Raw genomic sequence first — 27773 nt, forward strand, 5'->3', positions numbered from 1 at the left:
GGTATGTGGTGAATTGTAACCAAAAACAACTCGTTCTTTACCACAGGTAGTTAAGGGATGCCTTAAAGAACAAGGAACGGTAAACCACAGACCTGAGACACGGAACTTGATGAAAATCCGGTAGTTTTGCGTATCGGGCACTTATTGGGGTTGCACAAGCGACACAGCCTCTTGGAGTTCATCCGCCAATCCGAAGTGGGAGCGTGCGAGCCTGAACCTGTGAGAGAAGCCCGGGCCGGCTTCGGACTTGAGGGGTGGAGCTTCGCGTCACTCAACCCTGGGGGCGGGCCTAACGCAGGCTTCCACTCTCGGCGGTCTGGCCCACACAGGCGCTACTCTGTGGCATCTCAGGTTCCCTCTAGCCGCACTCTGGAGGACTACACTCGTTTTCTATTGGCCGTGAGAAGACCCGCAGCCTTCGCTGAGCTGGAGAAAGATGGCGGCAGCCGTGCGACAGGATTTGGCCCAGCTCATGAATTCGAGCGGCTCTCATAAAGATCTGGCGGGCAAGTGAGTATTTCCCAGGGGCCTGGGAGGTGGAGAGTAAAGCCAGAGACTTGTTCTCCTTGGATTGATGGCGGCTTTCGGATGTGAGGCTAGGAGCGGGCCTGATGACCAAGGGGGCGGGCCTGAGGTCGGTTGTGTAGGCAAATGTTGGGAGCAGCAGAAAACTGGAAGGGACCTTGTGTAAGGAGCCCTCAGGACCGTAGATCTGGGGTGACTGTCAACGTTTGCAGTCCCTGATGGCATCCTTTCCGGTATCTTAAGATTCTAGAAGCGCGGTCTGTGGGACGATTGCTTCCATGGCCTTCTAAGCCTTCCCTGGTGCCCCTTCCCATCGCCGGCCGGCCTCTCACACTGAATCCTGGCCTCTCTTTGCCCCTGCTCCCCCTTTTTTTCTTTTTGATTGAAAGGAAATTTATATTCTGGGACCTTGGTGTAGAGTTTTCCGGGGAGATGGCTTCTTGAGGCTGAGGGGGCTGAGGCGGTATGGCCGCTATCATGTCGTTCAGAGCCACTTGAACCATCTTCTGTAGGTTGTGTTTTGGGTACTCTCCGCCACCAACTCTGAAGAAGGGCACGTAGGCGGCATGTCACCATAACATGGGTCGGGATGTCTAGAGTAGTGATGTTTGCAGGGATCTGGATTGTTTAGGAATTTGGTCGGAATTTATGTGGAAGGCTTAGGTGCACTCCAACTTAAAATTTGTGATATGTGCCTGCCCAGCAAGCCGTCTTTGTTACAGACAGACAGATAGATGTCAGTTTTCTCTTTGTACATTTCACAGCACTGGTTTTTTTTTTTTTTTTTGTAATGAACATGCATTCTGTTTAAAGTGTGCTTCTCAAGTTGATCCAATTTACATCCCGACGGCTGAGATCACTTTGATCCACTCAATAGGATACGACTGCTCTAACCCGGCCGCTGAAACCTTGACTTTGTTTTATGTAGGCTGTAATGCTTTTTGTCTGGTGGTAAATGTAATCTACTTTATCAGTGGGAAATTTAGCTGTGTATCTTGGGCTTAACTACTTTGTGGGGCAATTTCCCTCTCAGGAAAATGGGATGATTATATATATCCTGTCTGAGGACAAAATGAGTATGTGTGTGTATATGCACTTATATCACACGTACATCACTTAGGACAGTACCTGACACTTAGAAATAGCCATAGGATTGTCGTTATTACTATTATTATTATTAAGCAGTTAGTAAATACGTATCGACGTAATAATCCCTGGGTTGGAAATAAGTTGAATATGTCTCATTACTCAATCCATTTTGCATGTAATTTTAATAGATTTGGATGAAAGTAAAACTAGCTTATTTTTTTTCCATGCCTGCTCTCCTTTTTGTTTTGTTGAAAAAAATAAGTGCATTAGTTATCAGAAGAGATAAAGTTTTCATGTATTTGCAGGATTCTGAAACTTAAGCTAAGCATTTACTTCCTCCGCTCTGAATTGCAGATAAACAATAGTGTCCACCTTAGTGAGTGCTTTAGTTATTTACTGCTCTGTAAACAAATCAGAAACTTAGTGGTGTAAAACAAGTATAATTTCTCAAGATGCTTTGGGTCTACTGAGCTATTTTGCTGATCTTGTCTGGGCCCACTCATACAAGTGCAGTCAACTGGCAGCTCAGCTGGGGTTGGTGGGGCTAAAATGGACTCACATACACATCTAGCTGTTGGCTGGGTCTCTCTCTACACTGCCTCTCATTTGGTAGTTTAGCTGAGGATTCCTTACAGGGCCTTGGGAGTGTTCCAAGAGGGTGAGAGTGGAAGCTGCAAGGTCTCTTAAAGCTACCCTTGGAAGTCTCACAACATCAGTTCTCAAATACTGGTCAAAGTAAGTCACGTGACCAGGCCAGATTCAAGGGGAGGGGAAATGGAGTCTACCTCTTTATGGGAAGAGTGGCCAAGTTACACTGGATGCCATTACTGTAACAATCTAGTACACAGGATTATTATGAAGATTAAATAAAATAATGTGCTTGATAACTGATAGCCAGTGCTTCCTGAGAAAAGTCTTGGCCTTGCCTGTGGGTACATATCTGGTCCTATCTGGGCAAGAACGTGTCATATTTATTTTCATAAGAAAACAGTTCTGCCAGCTACATGCTTTATGAGAGAAATACTCTTGAAATATATCAGTGGTTTTAAGCTTTATGTTAGGAGCTGAGTAACAAAGGATTCCATATTAAGAAGTAATGGAGTAAATTCCTTTTTAAAATACTGATACTGTGTGTTACCAGCAATTTGCAGAATATCTATAACAGTAGTTATTCAATAAATATTGGTTGACTCAATGAATAGCTGGAAAGGTGCAGAGCATATATTTGAAACCAGCATATATTTGTCTACTCTAAGAAGCTCATTTTTAACCCACCAGACTACACTGATTTTCTTGTCAAAACTTCAATTAGAAATGCTTTCCCATAACTATGAAATAACACAACAGTCTGAAATTGATGTAAGAAATTATCACATGAGAAGCATTTTTGCAAATTATATAGACTGCTTTTGTACATATTATGCATTGTGTTCGTTATCTCATATAAAGTTTTAGAAGAAGCAAAAAGCCTTGAGAGAGGGAGCATTTGTAGTGATAGCTTATCTTATTCACTTGGCTAAAACCTGTGTGATTCTTCAAAATTCAGTTCAGATGTTATTTCTTCCAAAACACCTTCTCTGAACAACCATCAACACATGGAGGACCTAGTTAGTTTCTCTTCCCATGCCCAGTGGCATCCTATGCTTACCTCTATGATAGCACTTAATTGTTTTGTCCTTTTACTTCTTGCTTTTCCAACTCGAATGTTATATCTTTGAGGGTAGGTTTGAGGTCATGGATTATAGGTCTTTGTTGAGTCAATCCTATACAAATATGACCTTTTATTTTTTTCCTTCCCAGTTCTGTGGTATAGAGGGTATTCAGAGGAAAATATCAGGCCTTTGAAATCTAAATGCTTCATTTTACGAAAAGCTGTCAATCTGGAGAAAGGAAAGGGAGACCTTTTAGCTGCCCTTGACTATTAAAAAAGCTGTTTTGCAGAAAAGAAAATAGACTTTTCTACCTCATAGAAGTAGACTTTGGATCACAGCTTTCTAGTAATACAGTGGAATAGAATTGTCAAAAAATAGAGGATACACACACACACACACACACACACACACACACACACACACAAAACAGAGGTCAGACCTCAAAGACCCCTTCTAACACAGATTCTCTGGTTCTCTGTTATTCCCACACACAAGTTTCAGCGGTTCCCATCTGAAGAGTGGAGTTGCCTAAAATCTAGTGTTTACCATATGCCAAGCACAACTTTACTTACATTTTAAAATCTTAAACAGTAGGTGATAGTATTTACATTACATGTGAGAAAACAGAGGTGAAACCCTTTGCTCTGGGGTCACATAGCTAGTGACAAAGCCAGAATACAGTCTGTCTGCTTGGCTCAGAGCCCTTAACTCGAAACACCGACCTTTTGGTTTTATATTACTTTCAGCAAACTGGACTGCATTTCAGGCAAATTTTTTTTGCCTAGAATTTCTGTCTTCTCCTACTCTTTCCCATTTAACACTAACTTAAGTCCAAATATTTAGACTGCTTAAAGATCAACCTCATTGGTGGATGAACCTGGAGTCTGTCATACAGGATGAAGCAAGTCAGAAAGAGAAAAACAAATACCATATGCTAATGCATATATATGGAATCTAAAAAAAAAAAAAAAAAAGGTTCTCATGAACCTAGTGGCAGGACAGAAATAAAGACGCAGACATAGAGAATGGACTTGAGGATACGGGGAGGGGGAAGGGTAAGCTGGGATGAAGTGAGAGAGTAACACTGACATATATACACTACCAAATGTAAAATAGATAGCTAGTGGGAAGCAGCTGCATAGCACAGGGAGATCAGCTCGGTGCTTTGTGACCACCTAGAGGGGTGGGATAGGGAGTGTGGAAGTGAGATGCAAGAGGGAGGGATATGGGGATATATGTATGCGTATAGCTGATTCACTTTGTTATACAGCAGAAACTAACACAACATTGTAAAGCAATTATACTCCAATAAAGATGTTAAAAAAAAAAGATCAACCTCATTAGGAAATTATTTCTGTCTTCTAAAAAATTATATTAGCACTTAGCTGTAAGATTTTGTCTTTAATATTCTGCAACTTCATTATGATGTGTCTATGGATTTGATTTTACTTATCTATGTCAATTAGCTTTTGCTGTGAAATAAACCACCCCAGAACTCCACGGCTTAAAACAACAATCATTTATTTAGCTCATACTTCTGTTGTCTGGTACTTTGGGCTGGGCCCAGCTGGTTGATTCTTCCCTATTCCACGTGGTCTTGGTTCCACAGGGGCTCCAGGTGCACCTGTAGTCAGCTACATGTAGGCAGTCAGGTCAGGTAGGCAGCTCTGCTTCTCTGTTGGCTGGGGCGGTGGCAGGTGACTGGCCTACATATCTCATCATCCAATAGGTCGGCCTGGACTCATTCATGTGGCAAAGCCGCGTTCCAGCAGATAAAGACAAAGTCTTTTAAAGTCCAGGCTTGGAACGGGCACTTTACTTCTATTTCTGTTGCCTTCTATTGGTCAAAACAAGCCCAGATGAAAGGGTAGGGAGACAAACTCTACCTCTTGATGTGAAGAGTTATGAAGTCACATTGCAAAGGGGCATAGATAAAGAGAGTAAAAGAAATGTGGGCAATTTTTGTAAATGCTCTACCGCAGGGGTCCCCAGCCCCCGGGCGGTGGACCGCTAATGGTCCAGGCCTGTTAGGAACCGGACCGCAGAGGAGAGCAGGAGGTGAGCTGCGGGCGAAGCTTCATCCGCCGCCCCCCATCGCGCCCCGTTGCTCGCGTTACCGCCTAAACCACCGCCACTCCCCAGCACACCCCTTCCATGGAAAAATTGTCTTCCACTAAACCCATCCCTGGTGCCGAAAAGGTTGGGGACCACTGCTCTACCGCGTTATCCTGGTTAAGCTTCATTGTGTTTCTTGAATCAATGGATTGGATCATTCATTGTCTTGAGAGGTTTTTCAGCGCTCTCTATCTTTATTATTATTATTTTTTTTTGCGGTATGCGGGCCTCTCACTGTTGTGGCCTCTGCCGTTGCGGAGCACAGGCTCCGGACGCGCAGGCTCAGCGGCCATGGCTCACGGGCCTAGCCGCTCCATGGCATGTGGGATCTTCCCGGACCGGGGCACGAACCTGCATCCCCTGCATCGGCAGGCGGACTCTCAACCACTGCACCACCAGAGAAGCCCTCTCTCTCTCTCTAAATGTTGCCTCTGTCCCATTCTATTTTCTCCTCTAGGCCCCAGGTGAAACCCTTGTTAGGCCTTGTTACTGTGACCTCTGTGCCCCTTACTCTGTCTTCTGTACTTTCCATTTCAAGGCTTTATTCTGGATAAGTTCTACTTTCTAGTTTGTCAGTTCATCAAATGTGTCTAGTCTGCTGTTAAGAACTACACCGAATTTCAAGTTTTGGTAATATTATTTTTTAGTTCTATAGCTTTTGGTGATTCTTTTTTCAAATGACACTTTTTATGGTTCCTAGTTTCTTGCTGAAACTTTTTAAAAGCTTGTCTTTGTCTCTATAAACTTGATAAACATAAGTGTATTTCAGTCTTTCTGGTAACTCCAGTATCTGGAGTCCCTGTTTGTTGCTACTGTCTGTTGTTTTTGTTGATTCCAGCTAATATTGTCGTATGCATTGTAACGTTCGTTGTTGGGCAAATTATTTTTAAATGTATTTTTAGAAACAACTGGAGGTCTATGATGTTACCTTTCAGGGAGGATTTTCATTTCCTTCTGCTGGACACCTGACAGGGTTAGGAGTCTAGGACCAAGGCTTCCAAATTTATTGGTCTTCTTACTAGATGATCCTTGGAATAGAATTTGTAACCGTACTTCCAAAGTGCTAGTGTTTCCTCCTTTGGAAGGTAAAAAACCTTAGATCCCTGTTCTAGTTTTATCAGTCAGCCAGAAATTGCAACTTGCCTTTCAGCGTTTCCAGCAGATGGCAGAACACCCCAGAGCCGAGCCCACTTCTTCTCCCCAGCAGAAGTGCCTTTCTGCCTCTCAGCTATCTTTCCACAGTCAGCATATGCTTTCAGGCAGAAGCTATGGTTCACGTCTTTGCGCTCTTAGTCTCTTCTCTTTACTCTTCCTTGTTAGGATTTTATGCTATTAAAAATTTTTTTTCATTTCTTTCAACTTTTTATGTTGTTTTGGAGGCAGGATTGGTCCAATATCTATTTCACCATTACTGTAAATGAAAGATCTGTAAATACATACCTGTTACACTCATTTTGAGACTAGATAGTGACTGTGGTACAGTTTCATGTGTATATGTTTTATTTACCTCCATATTCCTTTCAAGTGCCAAGAAATCAGAAATTGACATACTGAACTTTAGTTCACATACATAATAGATGCTTGATAAACATTTGTTGATGATGATGAATGGATAGGACAGATGCAAGGTGCCTTAATTAATTAAGTTTCTTTTCCTCTGTAATATTTTTTAATGAAAAAATATTTGGTACTTGTCATGTTCTCCACATCAGTCACTTTTCGTCTTTTCCATTGATTTAGATTTTTTTTTTGATGTTCTCAATACAGCTTAGTTGATTGATAAGTTATGAAACTATATATTAAAACAAATTATTAGCAAATTTTTATAAGTGAGACTGTCATCTTTGAATACAATATTATTAGTATAAAATAACTGGGATTTAAGAATAAGAGGGTTTAGCCATAGTCTTCATTTAATTGATTATGAAAAACAAGCCAATCTAAAAAAGAAATAATAAACCATTGAATGCATTAACTAGAACCATGCCCAGGGCAATAAAGTAAATGTATAAATATAGATATGGAAAATATGTGTGTATATGTGTGTGTATATATGTATATATGTAGAGAGAGAGAATGAGTTTTGTTTTTTTTTGTTTTTTTTTTTTGGCCGTGCTGCACAGTTTGTGGGATCTCAGTTCCCCGACCAGGGATTGAACCCCGGCCACGGCGAATCCTAACCACTAGGCCACCGGGAAACTCCTGAGAATGAGATATTCAATGTAAATAAATTTTTAGATAACTGTATTTCATCCCTCAAATGTAACAATTTTTTAAATGACAATTTTTTTATTTTAAAGCTTGATAATATTTCCTTGCTTTCTTGGAATTGTTTGTCTCTTCTTTTGGAGTTAGCTATCTTTTCTGTCAGTATACTTGCTTTCTTACAAAGCCAGTTTGATTCACTGCTGTTTTGAGAAATCGTATAACCAAGGCTGTGAGAATATTGTATGAGTTGAGAATCAGTAAGTGCTGAATTGTAGCTTGAGGGTGTGCCCTACAAATACAAGTCATAAGTTTGAATGAGTTTGGGCCCTATTTGTATATTTTTATTTCTTGACTATATTCTGGATAATGTTCTGAATAATTGCAATTAGGTTTGTAAAATGCATTAACTAATGCTTTTAATAAATATTATGATTGAGACAAACAAAAGGGATAAAGAATAGTATAATACCAATGTACCAACCACTCAATTTAAGAAATAAAATGTTACTAATACTGCTGTATCTTTGAGTCCTTATGATGTTCCAAGTACTCTTCTAGGCATTGTATATATAGCAGTAAACAAAACAAAAATCTCTGTCCTCATGGAGTTTACAGTTTAGGAAGGAACTTACCATTGCCTAATAATTGTTAGTGTTCTTGTTTTCAACATTTCCCCATCATTTGTAGAATGCTGATTTGAATTTTGTGTGATCATGAATATTAGGCAGAATAGTTATTGGAACTGAATGCAAATAAAGAACTAATAGGCACTGAAGGATGTTCTGTCAGGACATTTGGCTTGGTGGAATGTATTTTGTACACACTAAGACATTTAATCTCTAATATTTGGCTTCATTGCATAGTCAACATTATCCTATTATTGGTAACCCTAGATTCATTAGGTCCATAAGGAAAAGGTTCTGGGCCACCTCAAGTAATGTTCTTGTGTGTACTTTAGTGAAGGAAATATAGCTTATCTTTTGAGGCACTTGAAAGGAAATTTACGTTTTAAATTCAAAACTAAAACTTGGGGCTTCCCTGGTGGTGCAGTGGTTGGGAGTCCGCCTGCTGATGCAGGGGTCGCGGGTTCGTGCCCTGGTCCGGGAGGATCCCACATGCCACGCAGCGGCTGGGCTCATGAGCCATGGCCGCTGGGCCTGCGCATCTGGAGCCTGTGCTTCGCAGCGGGAGAGGCCACGACAGTGGGAGACCCATGTACCGCAAAACAAACAAACAAACAAACAAAAAACCTAAAACTTGAAAGAAAAAGTGGCACCTTAGATCCATTAACTTAGATTTACTCTTTTTGTGATAGACATGAAAACTTTAAAAATGGTGATGTACTGTAAAGAAAACTAGAAGAAGTAGCACTTTGAATTACAGATTTAGTGTTTCTTGTGATGGACTGGAAACTTAAAAAAAAAATCTGTAGTGTACTATAAAGAAAACCACAAACTAGAGCACTATGAAAGAAACCAGGGTAGATAGAAATGAACAAACATCAAAGTTAGCATTAGACTATATAGTGCCTTCTAAACACTTTTTCTTTTTGGTATTGTTTTAGGTATCGTCAGATCCTGGAAAAAGCCATTCAGTTATCTGGGGCAGAACAACTAGAAGCTTTGAAAGCTTTTGTGGAAGCAAGTAAGTGGAATGAAAATTCCGTGTTTGCCTTGTATTACTGAGTTAGGACTTAAAAGCTTGCTCAAGCCTTGTTTTATAACAAATTGTCAATATAATTTACATTGAGATTAAATTAAATATGCATTGGGCTTGATTGGTTTTAGAATTTAAACTACTTACAACTTGATATTTGATTGTTTTTCAATTGTTTTTCAATGTGAAGCCATTGTTACATTTACAATTAAGGTTTTGTATAGTTATTGATAAAGCAACTGATGGAGAGACAATATAGCAAATGATAAAAAAGAATAGTCTGGATTCAAATCCTGGTCTGTGATTTTATTAGTTATGTGATCTTGGGTAGGTTATATAACCTCTTTGTGCCTCCTTTTCCTTGTCTATAAAATGGGAATATGATACCTACCCTGTAGAATTGTTGGGAGATTAAATGAGTTAATATCCATAATGGAGTGCTTAGAATAGTACGTGGCACATGATAAGTACTAGATAAGTGTTAGCTGTTGTTAATGTTAAGAACATTGCTTTTGAATGGGAACTAGAAATTTCCATTCTTTAAGACACTCTTCCCCACTCCCTGACTTCAAACATATCCAGTTATCTGGAAAATTACTCAAAATTCAGGCTGGAATTTATCCTGAGTTCACAATATTAATGATACTTGATAGTGCTTTACAGTTCACAGTGTGCTTTCATACACATTATCCATCACACAGGCTCCTTTTCATAACCTTGTGACTAACAATGCAGGTATAGATAGCCCTATGTAATATATTATAAAATGAGTCTCAGGATTAAGTGACTTTTTCCCCAAAGGACATTCAGTTAGTCAGTGGCACAGCCCAGACTAGAAACTAGGTTTTCTTACTTATAGTTCTTATTTATTTATATTTCCCTGAGAAGTGCTAGTTTGTATAGTAATTTCTAACAGTTATAGGTACCTAATGGCACTTGTAATGAAACTGTTCTCAGTCACATCCAGTATCATCCAATTCCAATTAATATACTATAAACTGATTAGTTACAAGGCCTGTCAGTTACTGCCTCAAAAAATTGGGGCCTGCAATGTGAGACAAACTGCCAATGGTTTCAGAAAAACTCTTTGAGTGGCTTTTTTTTTTAAGACCGTTGAACTTAGTAGCAAAAGAGTAGTGCTTTTTATAAACTTTGATCTTTATATAAACTTTCAATCCAATGAACCACCAAAAAAAAAGCAGTCGGGCTTCCCTGGTGGCTCAGTGGTTGAGAGTCCGCCTGCCGATGCAGGGGACACGGGTTCGTGCCCCGGTCCAGGAAGATCCCACATGCCGCGGAGCGGCTGGGCCCGTGAGCCATGGCCGCTGAGCCTGCGCGTCCGGAGGCTGTGCTCCGCAACAGGAGGGGCCACAACAGTGACAGGCCTGCGTACCGCAAAAACAAACAAACAAACAAACAAAAAAAAACAGTCTACTGTTAAAATCATTTGCATCAACTGAATAGTTTTGAACTGTCATTTATTTCCCCAGTAACTACTGATTTAAACTTAATTTATCTAAGGAGTGGTTCACAAGCATGATGCATCTTTTTAAAATGTAATAATAGTTATAATAATAACTAACATTTGCTGAGTGCTATGTGCCAGGTATTGTTTAAAGCACTTTATGTATATTGCATTTAAGCTTCACAGCAACCTTATCCACATTTTACAGAAGAGGAAAGAGAAGCACAGAGAAGTTAAGTCTCTTGCCTGAGGGCATGTAATCAGGAGGATTTGGAAGCAGTGTGGCTCCACAGTTTTCATCCTTAATTATATATAATAATACCTCATAAATGTTTATAAACAGTGTCATAAAATATGTCTATGCATCTAGTGCTGACCTAAGTTCTTATTTGTTGTTTTTATCAGGAAAGTACAAGTGGCAGTAACTGTCACTACTCGCTTTATTTAAACTTCATGAAAATTATTTCACTGTTTCTTCTTTAACTCTTTTTTTGTAGCTAGGTGGAATATAAGAACATAAATAAAAATATTAAGTGCTTCTGTGCCTTCAGTTTGTAGAAAAATAAAGAAGAGAAAAGAATGACGTAAAATTCTCAACTGTTAAAACTTTTTCCCAGCCATTTCTGTTTCTTAGAAAAGTTGTGGTATTTTTACTGTTTTGATGTAGTTGTTATGTAATCAGATAATTCAGCATAAGGAAAACTGGTTCTATAATATAAGCTCACAGGGGTGTGGAGATCCCTAAATAATGCTTTGAAGAGTACACTGGTATATATTATTTTTAGTGTTAATTTTAGGTGAAAATTGATTGCTTAATAAAAACATAAATTACTCATGTTTTCTTATCTCTTACTTTTTTTAACAAGTGGTAAATGAGAATGTCAGCCTCGTGATCTCTCGCCAGTTGCTGACTGATTTCTGCACACATCTCCCTAACCTACCTGATAGCACAGCCAAAGAAATCTATCATTTCACCTTGGAAAAGATCCAGCCTAGAGTCATTTCATTTGAGGAGCAGGTAAAAACCTAGAGCAGTGGTTTTTGTTTTGTTTTTAGGACTCTGTTTATTATGTGTTTCTTTTTTTTTAATTGAGATATAATTGATGTACAATATTATTATAAGTTGCAGGTGTACAACATAGTGATTCACGATTTTTAAAGGTTATATTCCATTTATAGTTATTATAAAATATTGGCTATTAGAGTGGCAATTGTTTTTTTTTTTTTTGCGGTACGCGGGCCTCTCACTGTTGTGGCCTCTCCTGTTGCGGAGCACAGGCTCCAGACGCGCAGGCTCAGCGGCCATGGCTCACGGGCCCAGCCACTCCGCGGCATGTGGGATCTTCCCGGACCGGGGCACGAACCCGTGTCCCCTGCATCAGCAGGCAGACTCTCAACCACTGCGCCACCAGGGAAGCCCTAGAGTGGTGATTTTTAAACTTGAGAGAGCAGCAATTATTTTGAGACATACTATTAAATTTTTAAAGGAGGTAATCATTCAACTTCATTTTTACAAAACAGTGTGCCAAACAGCATTTTACAATGTAAGATCAAATAAATATCATGATGTTTTAAGTCCAGCTGACATTTGCTCACATACTATAATTTGGTTTTATGAACCAAATATTACGCTTTAGATACTTTCTTTAAAATTTTATGTATTTATTTATTTTATTTTTGGCTGCATTGGGTCTTCGTTGCTGTGCACGGGCTTTCTCTAGTTGCAGCAAGCGGGGCCTACTCTTCATTGCAGTGCGCGGGCTTCTCATTGCGGTGGCTTCTTTTGTTGCGGAACACGGGCTCTGGGCGTGTGGGCTTCAGTAGTTGTGGCGTGCGGGCTCTAGATCGCAGGCTCAGTAGTTGTGGCGCACGGGCTTAGTTGCTCTGCAGCATGTGGGATCTTCCCGGACCAGGGCTCAAACCCGTGTCCCCTGCATTGGCAGGCAGATTCTTAACCACTGTGCCACCAGGGAAGTCCCTAGATAATTTTTAAAAATCAGTAAAATGGCTGAGAACATAGGAGAACTCCAGCATTATATATGCAGTGACACAAAAGCAAAACTTAATATTTAAACTAAATTACTGCCATAATCCACATTGTAGAATGTGTTAGTTCACTCTTTTGACATTCTGTAAATGCAAAATTCATTAAAAGTTTGGGTAGTCTAGGTAAACTTTTACATTTACTTGCCTGCATAATATGTTGAATGAGAGCATTGTCACAATAGATTATCATCTATTTATTTTAACTAGTTTACTAATATCAGTGGAAATAATTTAACGTGTATACCTCCTATTCCAGGTTGCTTCCATAAGACAGCATCTTGCATCCATATATGAAAAAGAAGAAGACTGGAGAAATGCAGCCCAAGTGTTGGTGGGAATTCCTTTGGAAACAGGACAAAAGTATAGTAAACAGTGGATATAAAACATGTATAATTGTTCACTTACTTTTTTTTTTACATTCTGGTACAGGAAACAGATAATGAACAATTTAATAAATAAATAAGTAAAATTTGTACTATTTTTAGAAGGGGCAAAGGGGCAAAGTGAGGGACAGGATGTATTATTAAATAGGGTGATTAGAGTGGTAGGGTGGTCCTGATATCACCTTTTCAAACACTTGAAGGAGGTAACAGAGTAGCTATGAGCTGCCTGAGGGAAGAGTATCAGTAGATCCTCTTAGAGAGAATGGCTAGTGCAAAGGCTCTAAGACTGGAACATGCTTAGAGTGTTTTAAGAAGAGCAGGGAGACCACTGTGGGTGGAGTGAGCAAAGGGGAGTGTGATAGAGGGTGAGATCAGAGAGTATTGGGTACCAGATTACATGGGGTCTTGTAAGCCATTGTAAGGCCTCTGGCTTTTTTTCTAAGTAAAACAGTGGGGAGCCATTGGAGGCTTTTGTACAGAGGACTGACATGATCTGATCATGTTAGATCATTCTAACACTGGGTTGAGAATAAACTGTAGGCATGCAATGATAGAAGTAGGGACATTAGTTAAGAGGCTTATGAGCTACTGCAGGTGAGATGGAGATTGTGAGAAATGTTGGACCCTGGATGTGTTTTTAAGGTAAAGCTAAGGGTTTCTTGACAACTTGCACATGGAGTACAAGAAAAAGAGCCAAGATAAGTCCTGAGTTTTGGTCTGAATAACTGGAAAAATAAAGTTGCCATCTACTGAGTGGTAAAGAATAGGTTTTGAGGGAAGATCAAGAGTTCTGTTTTGGACATGTGATAACCAAGTGGAAATATCTAGTAGGGAGTTGAATATATTAGTCTGGAGTTTAGGAGAGAGGTCTGGACTAGAGATGTACATTTCGGAGTCATTGATATATAAATGGAATTTAAAGCCTTTAGATTGGACGAGATCTCCAAGGGAGGGCATATAGGTAGAGAAGAGCACTGAGTACTGAGCACTTTGACATTAAGAGGTCAGGGGCAGGAGGAAGATGCAGCAAGTGAGGATTGTCCATTGAGGTAAGAGGAAAACCAGAAGAATGTGGAGTGTGATATCTCAGAAGCCAGATGAGGAAAATGTATCAAGAAGGAGCAAGTGATCAACATGGTGTTGATGGTCAAGTAAGATGAGGAGTTGAAGGTGAACCATAAAAGGTAGTAACGTGGAGGTCATTGGTGACCTTGGCAAAAGCTGTTTTGCTGAAATGGTGAGAGTGAAAGCCTGATTGGAGCTGTTTAAGAGAGAACGGGAAGAGAAGAATTGGAGATGGTGAGCATGGGCAGCTCTTTGGGGAAGTTTTCATAAAAGGGAGCAGAGAAGTAGGGTAGAAGATGACAGCAGAGGTTAGGCTGAGATTATTTTTTCTTTTATGATTCAGTGGAAAGCAAAAATTTGACCTAGGGGAGTAGTGGAAAGGATTCTTGCAGGAGTAGACTAGAGGGGAAGGAATCCAGTGGAGAGATAGGCTTCAGATAGGAGCATGGACAGTTCACTTGTGAGAGAGTTTCTCAGCCTGGGCACTCTTGGCATTTTAGAGCAGATAATTCTTTGTCCTGGAGGCTGTCCTGTGTATTGCAGCTGTTGAGCAGCATCAGCGGCCTCTACTCACTAGATGCCAGTGACACCACTATGCCTAGTTGTGACAATCAAAAATGTCTGTAGGGCTTCCCTGGTGGCGCAGTGGTTGAGAGTCCGTCTGCCAATGCAGGGGACACGGGTTCGTTCCCCGGTCCGGGAAGATCCCACATGCCGCAGAGCGGCTGGGCCCGTGAGCCATGGCCGCTGAGCCTGCGCGTCCGGAGCCTGTGCTCCGCAACGGGAGAGGCCGCAACAGTGAGAGGCCCGTACCAAAAAAAAAAAAATGTCTGTAGACATTGCAGATTGTTCCCTGGTGGGCAGAATAGTCCCAGTGATCTATGGTAACAGCCAGGAACACAGAGTATATGGGTGCAGATATTAGTAATGTGGTGATGGAGTTTGTGCAAGTACTCTTTTCTTTGATTGTGTCAATACTCTTAGTGAAGTTGGAATCCGAGTCATCATCTGAAGTGTGGATGGGGGTGAGAGTTGTGAGGTTGAGGAGATATAAGAATATCAAAAAAAATTCTCTGGGAGAGTGGGATGGTGTACAGCAGTAAGGCTCATTCAAAGGTCGTAGTCACTAAAATGAGATCAGTCAGATTGGTTGGGTGTTTTTCTTCATCAGAGTTTGGCTACATGGTTGCAGGAAAAGAGTAGATGAACTATTAGGTTTAACCAGCATTATGATTTCGCCCAACAAGCATGACAGCATGAGAGGGGCAAGGGAGGTGAGCGCACGTGCAATTCAGTGATGGAAATGATTGACCACAGGAATTAAGCCAGGTAAGGAGGAAGTGAGGCCTTTAAGAGGAAAAATACAATAACAATGTAGTAGGATCAGTGGTTTGGAGTCACAGTGGGTTCAATGGATTGTTAGGTTTGAGATACTAGAGAAAATGAGATGGAAAAACAATTAGAAAAAATTAAGATGATAGTTTGTAACTCTTATCCAGCCAGTCTTACCTTTGCTATGTATTTTTAAAAATATTTATAGTTCTTTATGAAACATTCCTCCAAAGTATATTGTATAGAAGGATGAAAGGTGTGAAACTCTTGGTTGTTTATTAGACACCCTTCCTCTTTCAGTTGGCAAGTATAAAAGTACCAACTGAATGACAAAAAATATTTTCAGTTACTTCTCTACTCTTTTACCAGGTGAATAAGGGATTCTTTTTTTGTCTTCATGAATATTTGTGATCATAAGTCAAACACTACTTCAGGCATCTTGCCTTTTGTGTATGTATGAAATTGTTAGACAGTGATGCCCCTTGAAAAAGCAACCAGTATATGAAAAGGCCTTCATTCATACACAGATGTTGAATTTTGTTTTCTAAGGCCTCTTGTTAATTTGGGTTTTTTCTTGGATAGTTTGAAAAGGCTGGAGGTTTTCTTAATTGCTTTGGTCTTATTCTGTCTGGAACAGTTTCTCCCTAGCACAGAGCAAATGATTTATTTTCATTGGTAGTTGATGTAAATATAAAATAGATATTGTTCTTTGCAGTGGTGAGGATACCAAGAGCTGAAAATTCAGTGGTTTTTCTAAACAAGTTAAAAAGTGATTTTGGTAAATTATTGAGAGGCTGCTTCTTTAAAAAATGATTCATTCTGATGATGAAAGTAATGGACATAATAGATATCTTGGCATAAAATATGAAAATGCAAAACATATGGTGCTGTTCGTAGCAGTTTATATAAATATGAGTTGTGAATGGAAATAATATAATAAAAAAATAATATATGGCTTATGGAAAATTTTGAATTGATATAAAAGTTTTGAAGAATTAATTTCAAAGCTGGGCCAAGTCAGTTGTAAACTCTGTTCTTGCCAAATGGTGGCTCCACTTTTGCTGGTAAATAGAATTAATTTTTCTGTGAGGATTAATCTTGAATTATGTGAGTTTTGAATTATGTTGGGTCTTCAGTTATGCATTTCTTGCATAAAATGTGACTATTGGGATAAAGAAGAAAAATGAAAACCACCTGTATTCTCAGAGATAATTGCTATTACTATCTTGAAATACATGTATAGAAATACATTTGGATGGTTTTTTTCTTTCTTTTTTTTTTTTTTTGCGATACGCTGGCCTCTCACTGTTGTGGCTTCTCCTGTTGTGAGTACAGGCTCCAGACGCGCAGGCTCAGCAGCCATGGCTCACGGGCCCAGCCGCTCCGCGGCATGTGGGATCTTCCCGGACCGGGGCACGAACCCGTGTCCCCTGCATCAGCAGGCAGACTCTCAACCACTGTGCCACCAGGGAAGCCCTGGATGGAATTTTATGTACTGTTTTATCCAATTTTTTCACTTAGCAAAAACTTATGACTATTATCAGAAGTAATTATTATAATAACTGTATAGCATCTACCATCTTTATGTACCACAACTTAATTGATAACCACAAATACGATTATGGGTGATTTCCATTTTTTTTATTATGGATATTTATGAATAACTTTACAAATGAATATTCTGTACATATATATGTATGTACAACCATGATTTTTTTTTAAGGATTTATTTTTTAGAGGTAAAATACAGTAGGTAAAGAAGATATGCATTTTTAAAGAATTCAAAGGATGGCTGGAGAGCATACTGCCAAATTGTTTTCCAGGATGATTGTACATGTTCATAGTTCCCCTGGTAGTATATGATATATCCCTGAACTGAGCTTTTTTTTTTTTTTTTTTTAAGATCTTTGATTTGTGAGATTATCTGAGGATTAGAAGAAGCTAAAATAAAACATGAACAATGCTAAAAATAATAAAAATTCAATAAATCTTATTCTGGAAATATGTTTTAGCTTATCTATATAGTATACTGCAATAAAAAGTATGATTCCCTTATATTAACAGAATATATATAAGGAAAAATTAATGTATTTCCTACCACTCCCAAAATTTTCTTGATGAAATATTTAGTCATTCTGTGTCTTTCTGTTATACCCTAGACAGTACAATGTAGATTATAAATTGGAGACATACCTGAAGATTGCTAGGCTATATCTGGAGGATGATGATCCAGTCCAGGCAGAGGCTTACATAAATCGGGCATCATTGCTTCAGAATGAATCAACCAATGAACAGTTACAGATACATTATAAGGTAACATGAGCTAATTTGGAAAATTAATTTTGTATTGGAGAATCCTTCAGTAATAAGGTGCTCCAGAATATCTGATAAATGCTGTTATATAATAGAAATTTTCTTTTGCTTTTTATTTTTAATTTTTCTCCCTAATTGAAACATTTTCCCTCTTATAGGTATGCTATGCACGTGTTCTTGATTATAGAAGAAAATTCATTGAAGCTGCACAAAGGTACAATGAGCTCTCTTACAAGACAATAGTGCACGAAAGTGAAAGACTAGAGGCCTTAAAACATGCTCTGCACTGTACCATCTTAGCATCAGCAGGTAAATACATCATTTACACTTTAATGAACAGTAAGTTATCTTTGCTTAATAATTTCGGGTTCATTACTATTTGAGGATTTAGCAAGGAGCTATTCTTTAAGAGGATATCTTATTAATAAAATTATGATAAATTTAAACAGTTAAAAACACCGCATTACTAACTTAAGACATTTTAAAATATGCATTTATCAGCCTATCACCCACAGGTATTAGGAATAGTTAAGAGGTAATCTGAAGTTTAGTTCTCCTAAAATATCACTGAAAAAATGGATATTAAATTAAGTGAGAATTAGACAAAGGGAAATGAAAATTAAAATCTAGAAATGAGTGCTGTGATAATGTACTTCTTTGGGGTTTGTTTGTTTTTTTATCTTCAGGCCTCAGTTTTAGACCTGGTGCTTATCATTTTCTTCCATAAATATAAATAATAAACTATTCTGTATTCTTTTTTACTAAACTGTAGCGTGTAAATCATTCAACTTATAAAGCAGGAAAGGGCATTGAGAGGAAATGCTGATAATTCTAAGCCATGGCTTTTCTAAATCATTTTAGAATGTCTTTTTTTTTTTTTTTTTTTTTTTTTTTGCGACGTGTGGGCCTCTCACTGTTGTGGCCTCTCCCGTTGTGGAGCACAGGCTCCAGACGCGCAGGCCCAGCGGCCATACGGGCCCAGCTGCTCCGTGGCATGTGGGATCCTCCCAGACCGGGGCACGAACCTGTGTCCCCTGAATCGGCAGGCAAACTCCCAACCACTGTGCCACCAGGGAAGCCCTAGAATGTCTATTTTTGAACTGTTTAGTTGAGAGCCTAATGACATGTTCAGACTACACATTTCATTCTCTTTGAAGCAGTCATCTTATTTATTTTATTTTTGTTACTGAAAAGGCAGTGCATAAAATGGACTGCTTTGTACTCTGAAGAACTATTACTGATTCTTTTATTTCCTTCAGTATAAAAGTGTGTATCCTCTTTTTTATACCCAAATGATAGCATGATAAATGCACTTTTGCAACTTTCTTTTTTTAATGTGGATATTCATCACAGTGGTCTTTATATGTCATTACATAAAGCTCATTCTTTTTGATTTTCTATTGTTTGGCTTTATCATAATTAGTCAATTATAAACAATGCTGTAGTGATTATACACATATATGAATATATGTATAGGTTAAATTCTTGAATCTAAGGGTGCATACATTTAAAATTTTGAAATTATAAGTTGCCCTTTAATGTTAGACCTTCTAAACAACAATATCTTTGTGAACCTGATTACTCACACACACATTACCAAATTTTTGTATCCTTGCTAACCTGGTAGAAGAAAAATAGTATTTCATTCTAGTTTTAATTTGCATTTCATTTATCATGAATACTCTTGGACATCTTTTCATGTGTTTAGAAAAATAATTGAAAAACCCATTTTTTTGAGTGAATTATCTGTTTATGTCCATTAGCCATTTTTTTGTGTTTTTATCTTTTTTTTAAATAAAAGCTCTTCATTTATATAAGAAATTAACAATTTTTTACCTCCCAATTTATTGTCCCCTTTTTGGCTTTGGTTATGAAATTTTTGCGATGCAGAAACTTTAAATTTTTATATAGTTAAATATTTTAGTTTTTTATGGCTTCTGGGTTTTGTTGACTTGCTTAGAAAGGTCTTCTCTATTGTGAAATTACATATTTTAAATTCCTTCATGTTTTCTTCCAGTACTTTAAGTTTTCAAATTCTCTGGTCTCAGGACCCCCTTAGACTCTGAATAATTGAGAACCCTAGAGAGCTTTTGTTTATGTAGGGTATATCTGTTGATTATTGAATTAGAAATTGAAGTGAGAAATTTTAAAATATTTATTCATTTAAAAGTAACAATAATAGATCTATTAGGTATAAACGTAAATGACATTTTAATTTAATTTTATTTGGTTTTTGGTTGCACCACACGGCTTGTAGGATCTTAGTTCTCCGACCGGGGATCGAACCCAGGCCCTAGGCAGTGGGAGTGCACAGCCCTAACCACTGGACTGCCAGGGAATTCCCGACATTTTTATAAAATAGCTGTTTTTTCTAAAACAAAAAAAGTTAGAGAATTGGAATTGTTTAACTTTTGACTTTACAAGTCTTTTCATTGTCTAGCTTAATAGACAGAAATTGAATTCTTGGGCTTCCCTGGTGGCGTAGTGGTTGAGAGTCCGCCTGCCGATGCAGGGGACACGGGTTCGTGCCCCAGTCCAGGAAGATCCCACATGCCGCGGAGCGACTGGGTCCGTGAGCCATGGCCGCTGAGCCTGCACGTCCGGAGCCTGTGCTCCGCAACGGGAGAGGCCACAACAGTGAGAGGCCCACATACCGCAAAAAAAAAAAAAAAAAAAAAGAGAAATTGAATTCTTAAATGTACTTCTGTGCTTAGCCTGTTTTGATATGTTTTGGTGGGAGTATATGAAGAAAACCCAGCCTCACACAGATACGTAGTTGGAAAAAGGAGGCATGTTTAGTGACTTTTTCAGATAATCGTGGGTATTCATCTTTGATACTATAACTTGACAAGTAGTGTAGTTTCTTATGGGTTAATTGGAATGTGGCATCTGAAACCATATCAGTGAACATTTTGCACTCTATAATGTTAAAATCTTGGTCTGTCTTCAACATTGATGGATCTTTTACCCATGTAAGATTTTGTACCATCATGTATTGGTTGTTTGGAAAATGTTGGTTTGCTGATTTATGCAGAGCTTCCAAATATTGATGTACTTTATTATCCAATATCCAATATCCAATGTATTACCACTGATCTCATCAGAAAAACCTTTAAGTATTGGGAGGTTGTCAGCCTCATAGTGGCAGATACAAGTTTTCAGAAATTTTAATTTTTTTCTTTAAAACTCAAATTTTATCAAGGGCAGCAAATGCTGTTGATTGGTGGTAACAGGCTCACTTTGCTCATTTTTAAGAAAATGTCTGCCAAATACCTAAGTCTGGAAACCATAGTTTGTCAGTTGTTATTTTAAGTGAATGTGTTCCATGAAAAAGAGACTAGTTCAGCTTGCACTGTTTCCTCGGGACAACCATTTTACTTTGGTTTATAGCAAAAGTGCTGTAAGTACATTTCCCATTTCATCACACAAAATATAAAAAAGGTATGTTCTCAAGTGTCAAGATTTAATGAAAATAATTTTTTACTGCTGCTAGGACATTCTTAAGTGAAACTATCTCTTTTGACTGTTGAGTGTGTGGCATAATATAGTTTGTTGCCAGCGCCACTGCCTTGATTTGTCCTATGGTGCCAGTAGTCTTTGCCACCATTGCTTTTGCACCAGCAGTGCAAATGTCAACTCAGTGAACAAGGCACAGGATGTCTTTGTTATTCTAAATTGAGTGTCAACCGCTGATCCCTTGAAAAGGTCATGGGGACCGCCTTTGAGAATCGCTGCTTTAGGGTTTCATTTTTTACCTTCATGCTTCCTCCTAGTCACGATCTCTAACCCCTGCCCCCCAAGAGTAATCACTAGTATAGATTAGTTTCGCCTACTTAAATTTACCTATAAATCCTAATCCAGTTGGATTTATTTTAGTGTAAGAAATGAGATAGGAAATTAACGCTTATTTGTTTGTTTTTCTAAATGGCTAGTTATTTGACCTGGCATTCCTTATTGAATAATCCATCTTTTTTTTCCCTATTGATTTGAAGCACACTGTAGTAGATTTCTGGACATAGTATTCTGTTCTGTTAATTAGCCTGTCTATTTATGAATATACTTGTACTATGCTCTTCAAATTATTATAGCTTTATAGTGTTTTATTATCTTGCAGATCTACTTACCCTTCATTACTCTTTTTCTAAATTTTCCTGGCTTTTTGTCATATTTGCTTCCTCTCTCACTCTGTCTCATACACACACACACATATTTTTCGATGTGTTATTTTAAAGTAAGTTGTAGGCCATCATGACACTCCTTCTTTATATATCATCATGTATCTCCGTAGAACAGGAACATTTTTCTGCATAACTGCAATACCATCATCATCCCTAAAAATATTAACAGTGATTCCACTGTAGAATTTAGCAGCTGGTCCATATTATCATTGCCCCAGTTAGCTCAAGAATATCTTTTATACCTGCCTTTTTCCTCTTGAACAAGGAGCAACTTCATGTGTGCCATTTGGTGATTATGGCTCTTTAGTCTTTAGATTCTTTTAGTCTAGAGTAGTTTCCTTATTTTTCCTGCCAACTTTATTGTGATATAGTTGACATACAACACTGTATAGTTGCCTCACTTAAAAAAAGAAAAAATACTGACTTTGAAGTTGTTAGGTAAAATGTCCTTCATCCTAGATTTTTTGATATATATATATTGTTTTTTTATTCCTTAATCCCCTATATTTCCTGTAAAATGGAAGTTAGCCAGAGGTGAGATTAGATTCAGGTTATTTTTTTTCTAGCAAGAATACCTTATAATGATGCTATGTACTTGCTGTTGAATCACGTCAGAGAGCACACACTGTTTGGTTGGTCCCACTGTTAGTGATGCTGAGTTTGTTCATTTGATGAAGGTAGAAATTCCATTGTAAAGGTACATTGTCCTCTTTGTATTTTGTAAATAATTCATGGGGTGCTGCTTTGACACTACAGAAATCCTGTTCTCCAAATTCCTTTCACATATTCCTTTCCATAATTTAAAATCTATTAATAATCCTTGCCTGGATCACTCATTATATGCATAATATAAAATGAAAATGAAAAATGTTGATTTACTAATTCTTTTCTTCTGTATTTATTAGATAGTATTCTTCAGGAGCTTTCCTTTTTTCTCCTTTTTTTTTTTCCCCAAATATCACTGTGGATTTTTTCTTAGCTTATTTCTCTGCATGTATAATATACACACAGAAAACTGTACATATCAGAAGTGTACAATTTGATGAATTGTCACAAATGAACACCATCACGTAATCAATGTCCAGAACAAGAAACAAAATATTACCAGCACCCTGAAATATTCTGTCCTGCTTTCTCCTAACCACTGGCCCCAACCCCTATCCCCCAAGAGCAATTGTTAATATATATTAGTTTTGCCTGCTTCTTATATTTATATAAATGAAATCATATACTCTTGTCTCGCCTCTTTTGCTCAACTTTATGAAATTTATCCACATTGTTACATTCAGTTTCTTCATTTTCATTGTTATGTGGTATCCCATTATGTGAATATACCACAATTTGTTTATCCTATTGCCTTCTTATTAGCTATTCGTAATAGTACTGCTGTGAACGTTCTTGTATATTTGACTCTGTTTTTTATTTATTCAGTGTGTCACAATAAATTATAGTTGTTATTCTTTTTGATGCTCAACTTGTCCCAAATATGACCAAATTATGTCTTTTTGACACAGCCCCATTAGTCTTTGAGTACTTGCCTGAAATGTATCAATAGCATAAAAAGATGCTTCAGGCCCCTTTTGTATTTTCCCTGTTGCAGACATGAAATGTGCTATTTTTTGAGGATCTCTAGTTCCTTTTAATGAAGATAGTGAGATCAGGTTACTAGATATGCTCATTGATGCTGGGTATCATTGTTATTAGGCTCTTTCACTATATAGAGCTAAAAATAAATTTAAAAAGAAAAAGTTTGTTCATAATATTATTTCCATTAGTTCAGTTCTTTTTTTAAACCCAAGACTTTATTTATTTATTTATTTATTTTAGTGATTTTTTAAAATTAGTTTCTGCTTTATAACAAAGTGAATCAGTCATACATATACATCTGTTCCCATATCCCTTCCCTCTTGCGTCTCCCTCCCTCCCACCCTCCCTATCCCACCCCTCCAGGTGGTCACAAAGCACCAAGCTGATCACCCTGTGCTATGCGGCTGCTTCCCACTATCAATCTACCTTACGTTTGGTACTGTATATATGTCCATGCCTCTCTCTCGCTTTGTCACAGCTTACCCTTCCCCCTCCCCATATGCACAAGTGCATTCTCAAGTAGGTCTGTGTCTTTATTCCTGTTTTACCCCTAGGTTCTTAATGACATTTTTTTTCCTAAATTCCATATATATGTGTTAGCATACGGTATTTGTGTTTCTGAACTAACTTCACTCTGTATGACAGACTCTAGGTCTATCCACCTCATTGCAAATAGCTCAATTTCGTTTCTTTTTATGGCTGAGTAATATTCCATTGTATATATGTGCCACATCTTCTTTATCCATTCATCCGATGATGGACACTTAGGTTGTTTCCATCTCTGGGCTATTGTGAATAGAGCTGCAATGAACATTTTGGTACATGTCTCTTTTTGAATTATGGTTTTCTCAGGGTATATGCCTAGTAGTGGGATTGCTGGGTCATATGGTAGTGCTATTTGTAGTTTTTTAAGGAACCTCCATACTGTTCTCCATAGAGGCTGTACCAATTCACATTCCCACCAGCAGTGCAAGAGTGTTCCCTTTTCTCCACACCCTCTCCAGCATTTATTGTTTCTAGATTTTTTGATGATGGCCATTCTGACTGGTGTGAGATGATATCTCATTGTAGTTTTGATTTGCATTTCTCTAATGATTAATGATGTTGAGCATTCTTTCATGTGTTTGTTGGCAGTCTGTATATCTTCTTTGGAGAAATGTCTATTTAGGTCTTCTGCCCATTTTTGGATTGGGTTGTTTGTTTTTCTGTTGTTGAGCTGCATGAGCTGCTTATAAATTTTGGAGGTTAATCCTTTGCCAGTTGATTCATTTGCAAATATTTTCTCCCATTCTGAGGGCTCTCTTTTGGTCTTGTTTATGGTTTCCTTTGCTGTGCAAAAGCTTTGAAGTTTCATTAGGTCCCATTTGTTTAGTTTTGTTTTTTTTTCCATTTCCCTAGGAGGTGGGTCCAAAAGGATCTTGCTGTGATTTATGTCATAGAGTGTTCTGCCTATGTTTTCCTCTAAGAGTTTGATAGTTTCTGGCCTTACATTTAGGTCTTTAATCCATTTTGAGCTTATTTTTGTGTATGGTGTTAGGGAGTGATCTAATCTCATACTTTTACATGTCCCTGTCCAGTTTTCCCAGCACCACTTACTGAAGAGGCTATCCTTACTCCACTGTACATTCCTGCCTCCTTTATCAAAGATAAGTTGACCATATGTGCGTGGGTTTATCTCTGGGCTTGCTATCCTGTTCCATTGATCCATCTTTCTGTTTTTGTGCCAGTACCACACTGTCTTGATTACTGTAGCTTTGTAGTATAGTTTGAAGTCAGGGAGCCTGATTCCTCCAGCTCCGTTTTTCGTTCTCAAGACTGCTTTGGCTATTCGGGGTCTTTTGTTTTTCCAAACAAATTTTGAAATTTTTTGTTCTAGTTCTGGGAAAAATGCCAGTGGTAGTTTGATAGGGATTGCATTGAATCTGTAGATTGCTTTGGATAGTAGAGTCATTTTCACAATATTAATTCTTCCACTCCAGGAATATGGTATATCTCTCCATCTATTTGTATCATCTTTAATTTCTTTCATCAGTGTCTTATAATTTTCTGCATACAGGTCTTTTGTCTCCTTAGGTAGGTTTATTCCTAGATATTTTATTCTTTTTGTTACAATGGTAAATGGGAGTGTTTTCTTGATTTCACTTTCAGATTTTTCATCATTAGTGTACAGAAATGCCAGAGATTTCTGTGCATTAATTTTGTATCCTGCTACTTTACCAAATTCATTGATTAGCTCTAGTAGTTTTCTGGTAGCATCTTCAGAATTCTCTATGTATAGTATCGTGTCATCTGCAAACAGTGACAGCTTTACTTCTTCTTTTCCAATTTGGATTCCTTTTATTTCCTTTTCTTCTCTGATTGTTGTGGCTAAAACTTCCAAAACTATGTTGAATAAGAGTGGTGAGAGTGGGCAGCCTTGTCTTGTTCCTGATCTTAGTGGAAATGGTTTCAGTTTTTCACCATTGAGGACGATGTTGGCTGTGGGTTTGTCATATATGGCCTTTATTATGTTGAGGAAAGTTCCCTCTATGCTTACTTTCTGCAGAGTTTTTATCATAAATGGGTGTTGAATTTTGTCGAAAGCTTTCTCTGCATCTATTGAGATGATCATATGGTTTTCCTCCTTCAATTTGTTAATATGGTGTATCACGTTGATTGATTTGCATATATTGAAGAATCCTTGCATTCCTGGAATAAACCCCACTTGATCATGGTGTATGATCCTTTTAATGTGCTGTTGGATTCTGTTTGCTAGTATTTTGTTGAGGATTTTTGCATCTATGTTCATCAGTGATATTGGCCTGTAGTTTTCTTTCTTTGTGACATCCTTGCCTGGTTTTGGTATCAAGGTGATGGTGGCCTCGTAGAATGAGTTTGGGAGTGTTCCTCCCTCTGCTATATTTTGGAGGAGTTTGAGAAGGATAGGTGTTAGCTCTACTCTAAATGTTTGATAGAATTCGCCTGTGAAGCCATCTGGTCCTGGGCTTTTGTTTGTTGCAAGATTTTTAATCACAGTTTCAATTTCAGTACTTGTGATTGGTCTGTTCATATTTTCTATTTCTTCCTGATTCAGTCTTGGCAGGTTGTGCATTTCTAAGAATTTGTCCATTTCTTCCAGGTTGTCCATTTTATTGGCATAGAGTTGCTTGTAGTAATCTCTCATGATCTTTTGTATTTCTGCAGTGTCAGTTGTTACTTCTCCTTTTTCAGTTCTAATTCTATTGATTTGAGTCTTCTCCCTTTTTTTCTTGATGAGTCTGGCTAATGGTTTATCAATTTTGTTTATCTTCTCAAAGAACCAGCTGTTAGTTTTATTGATCTTTACTATCGTTTCCTTCATTTCTTTTCCATTTATTTCTGATCTGATCTTTATGATTTCTTTCCTTCTGCTAACTTTGGGGGATTTTTGTTCTTCTTTCTCTAATTGCTTTAGGTGCAAGGTTAGGTTGTTTATTCAAGATGTTTCCTGTTTCTTAAGGTGGGATTGTATTGCTATAAACTTCCCTCTTAGAACTTCTTTTGCTGCATCCCATAGGTTTTGGGTCATCGTGTCTCCATTGTCATTTGTTTCTAGGTATTTTTTGATTTCCTCTTTGATTTCTTCAGTGATCACTTTGTTATTAAGTAGTGTATTGTTTAGCCTCCATGTGTTTGTATTTTTTACAGATATTTTCCTGTAATTGATGTCTAGTCTCATAGCATTGTGGTCAGAAAAGATACTTGATACAAGTTCAATTTTCTTAAATTTACCAAGGCTTGATTTGTGACCCAAGATATGATGTATCCTGGAGAATGTTCCATGAGCACTTGAGAAAAATGTGTATTCTGTTGTTTTTGGATGGAATGTCCTATAAATATCAATTAAGTCCATCTTGTTTAATGTATCATTTAAAGCTTGTGTTTCCTTATTTATTATCATTTTGGATGATCTGTCCATTGGTGAAAGTGGGGTGTTGAAGTCCCCTACTATGAGTGTGTTACTGTCAATTTCCCCTTTTATGGCTGTTAGTATTTGCCTTATGTATTGAGGTGCTCCTATGTTGGGTGCATAAATATTTACAGTTGTTATATCTTCTTCTTGGATCGATCCCTTGATCATTATGTAGTGCCCTTCTTTGTCTCTTCTAATAGTCTTTATTTTAAATTCTATTTTGTCTGA

General features: G+C 38.0%; 1 protein-coding gene across 3 annotated transcripts in view; it reads left to right on the plus strand.

Moving 5' to 3' along the window:
• Positions 1-436: 436 nt before the first annotated feature.
• Positions 437-27773, plus strand: part of COPS4 (COP9 signalosome subunit 4) — a gene marked incomplete at its 5' end in the record, with an annotated part of 44669 nt that continues 17332 nt past the window's right edge. For all 3 annotated transcript variants that reach the window (XM_079704926.1, XM_079704927.1, XM_079704928.1), the window contains 6 exons: positions 437-510; positions 9154-9233; positions 11577-11728; positions 13013-13116; positions 17696-17849; positions 18008-18158. In XM_079704926.1, the coding sequence (XP_079561052.1) occupies positions 437-510; positions 9154-9233; positions 11577-11728; positions 13013-13116; positions 17696-17849; positions 18008-18158 (715 nt within the window). The remainder of the gene's footprint in view (positions 511-9153; positions 9234-11576; positions 11729-13012; positions 13117-17695; positions 17850-18007; positions 18159-27773) is intronic.

This window comes from Hyperoodon ampullatus, assembly GCF_949752795.1.
Source record: "Hyperoodon ampullatus genome assembly, chromosome: 1".
Classification (NCBI taxonomy): domain Eukaryota; kingdom Metazoa; phylum Chordata; class Mammalia; order Artiodactyla; family Ziphiidae; genus Hyperoodon; species Hyperoodon ampullatus.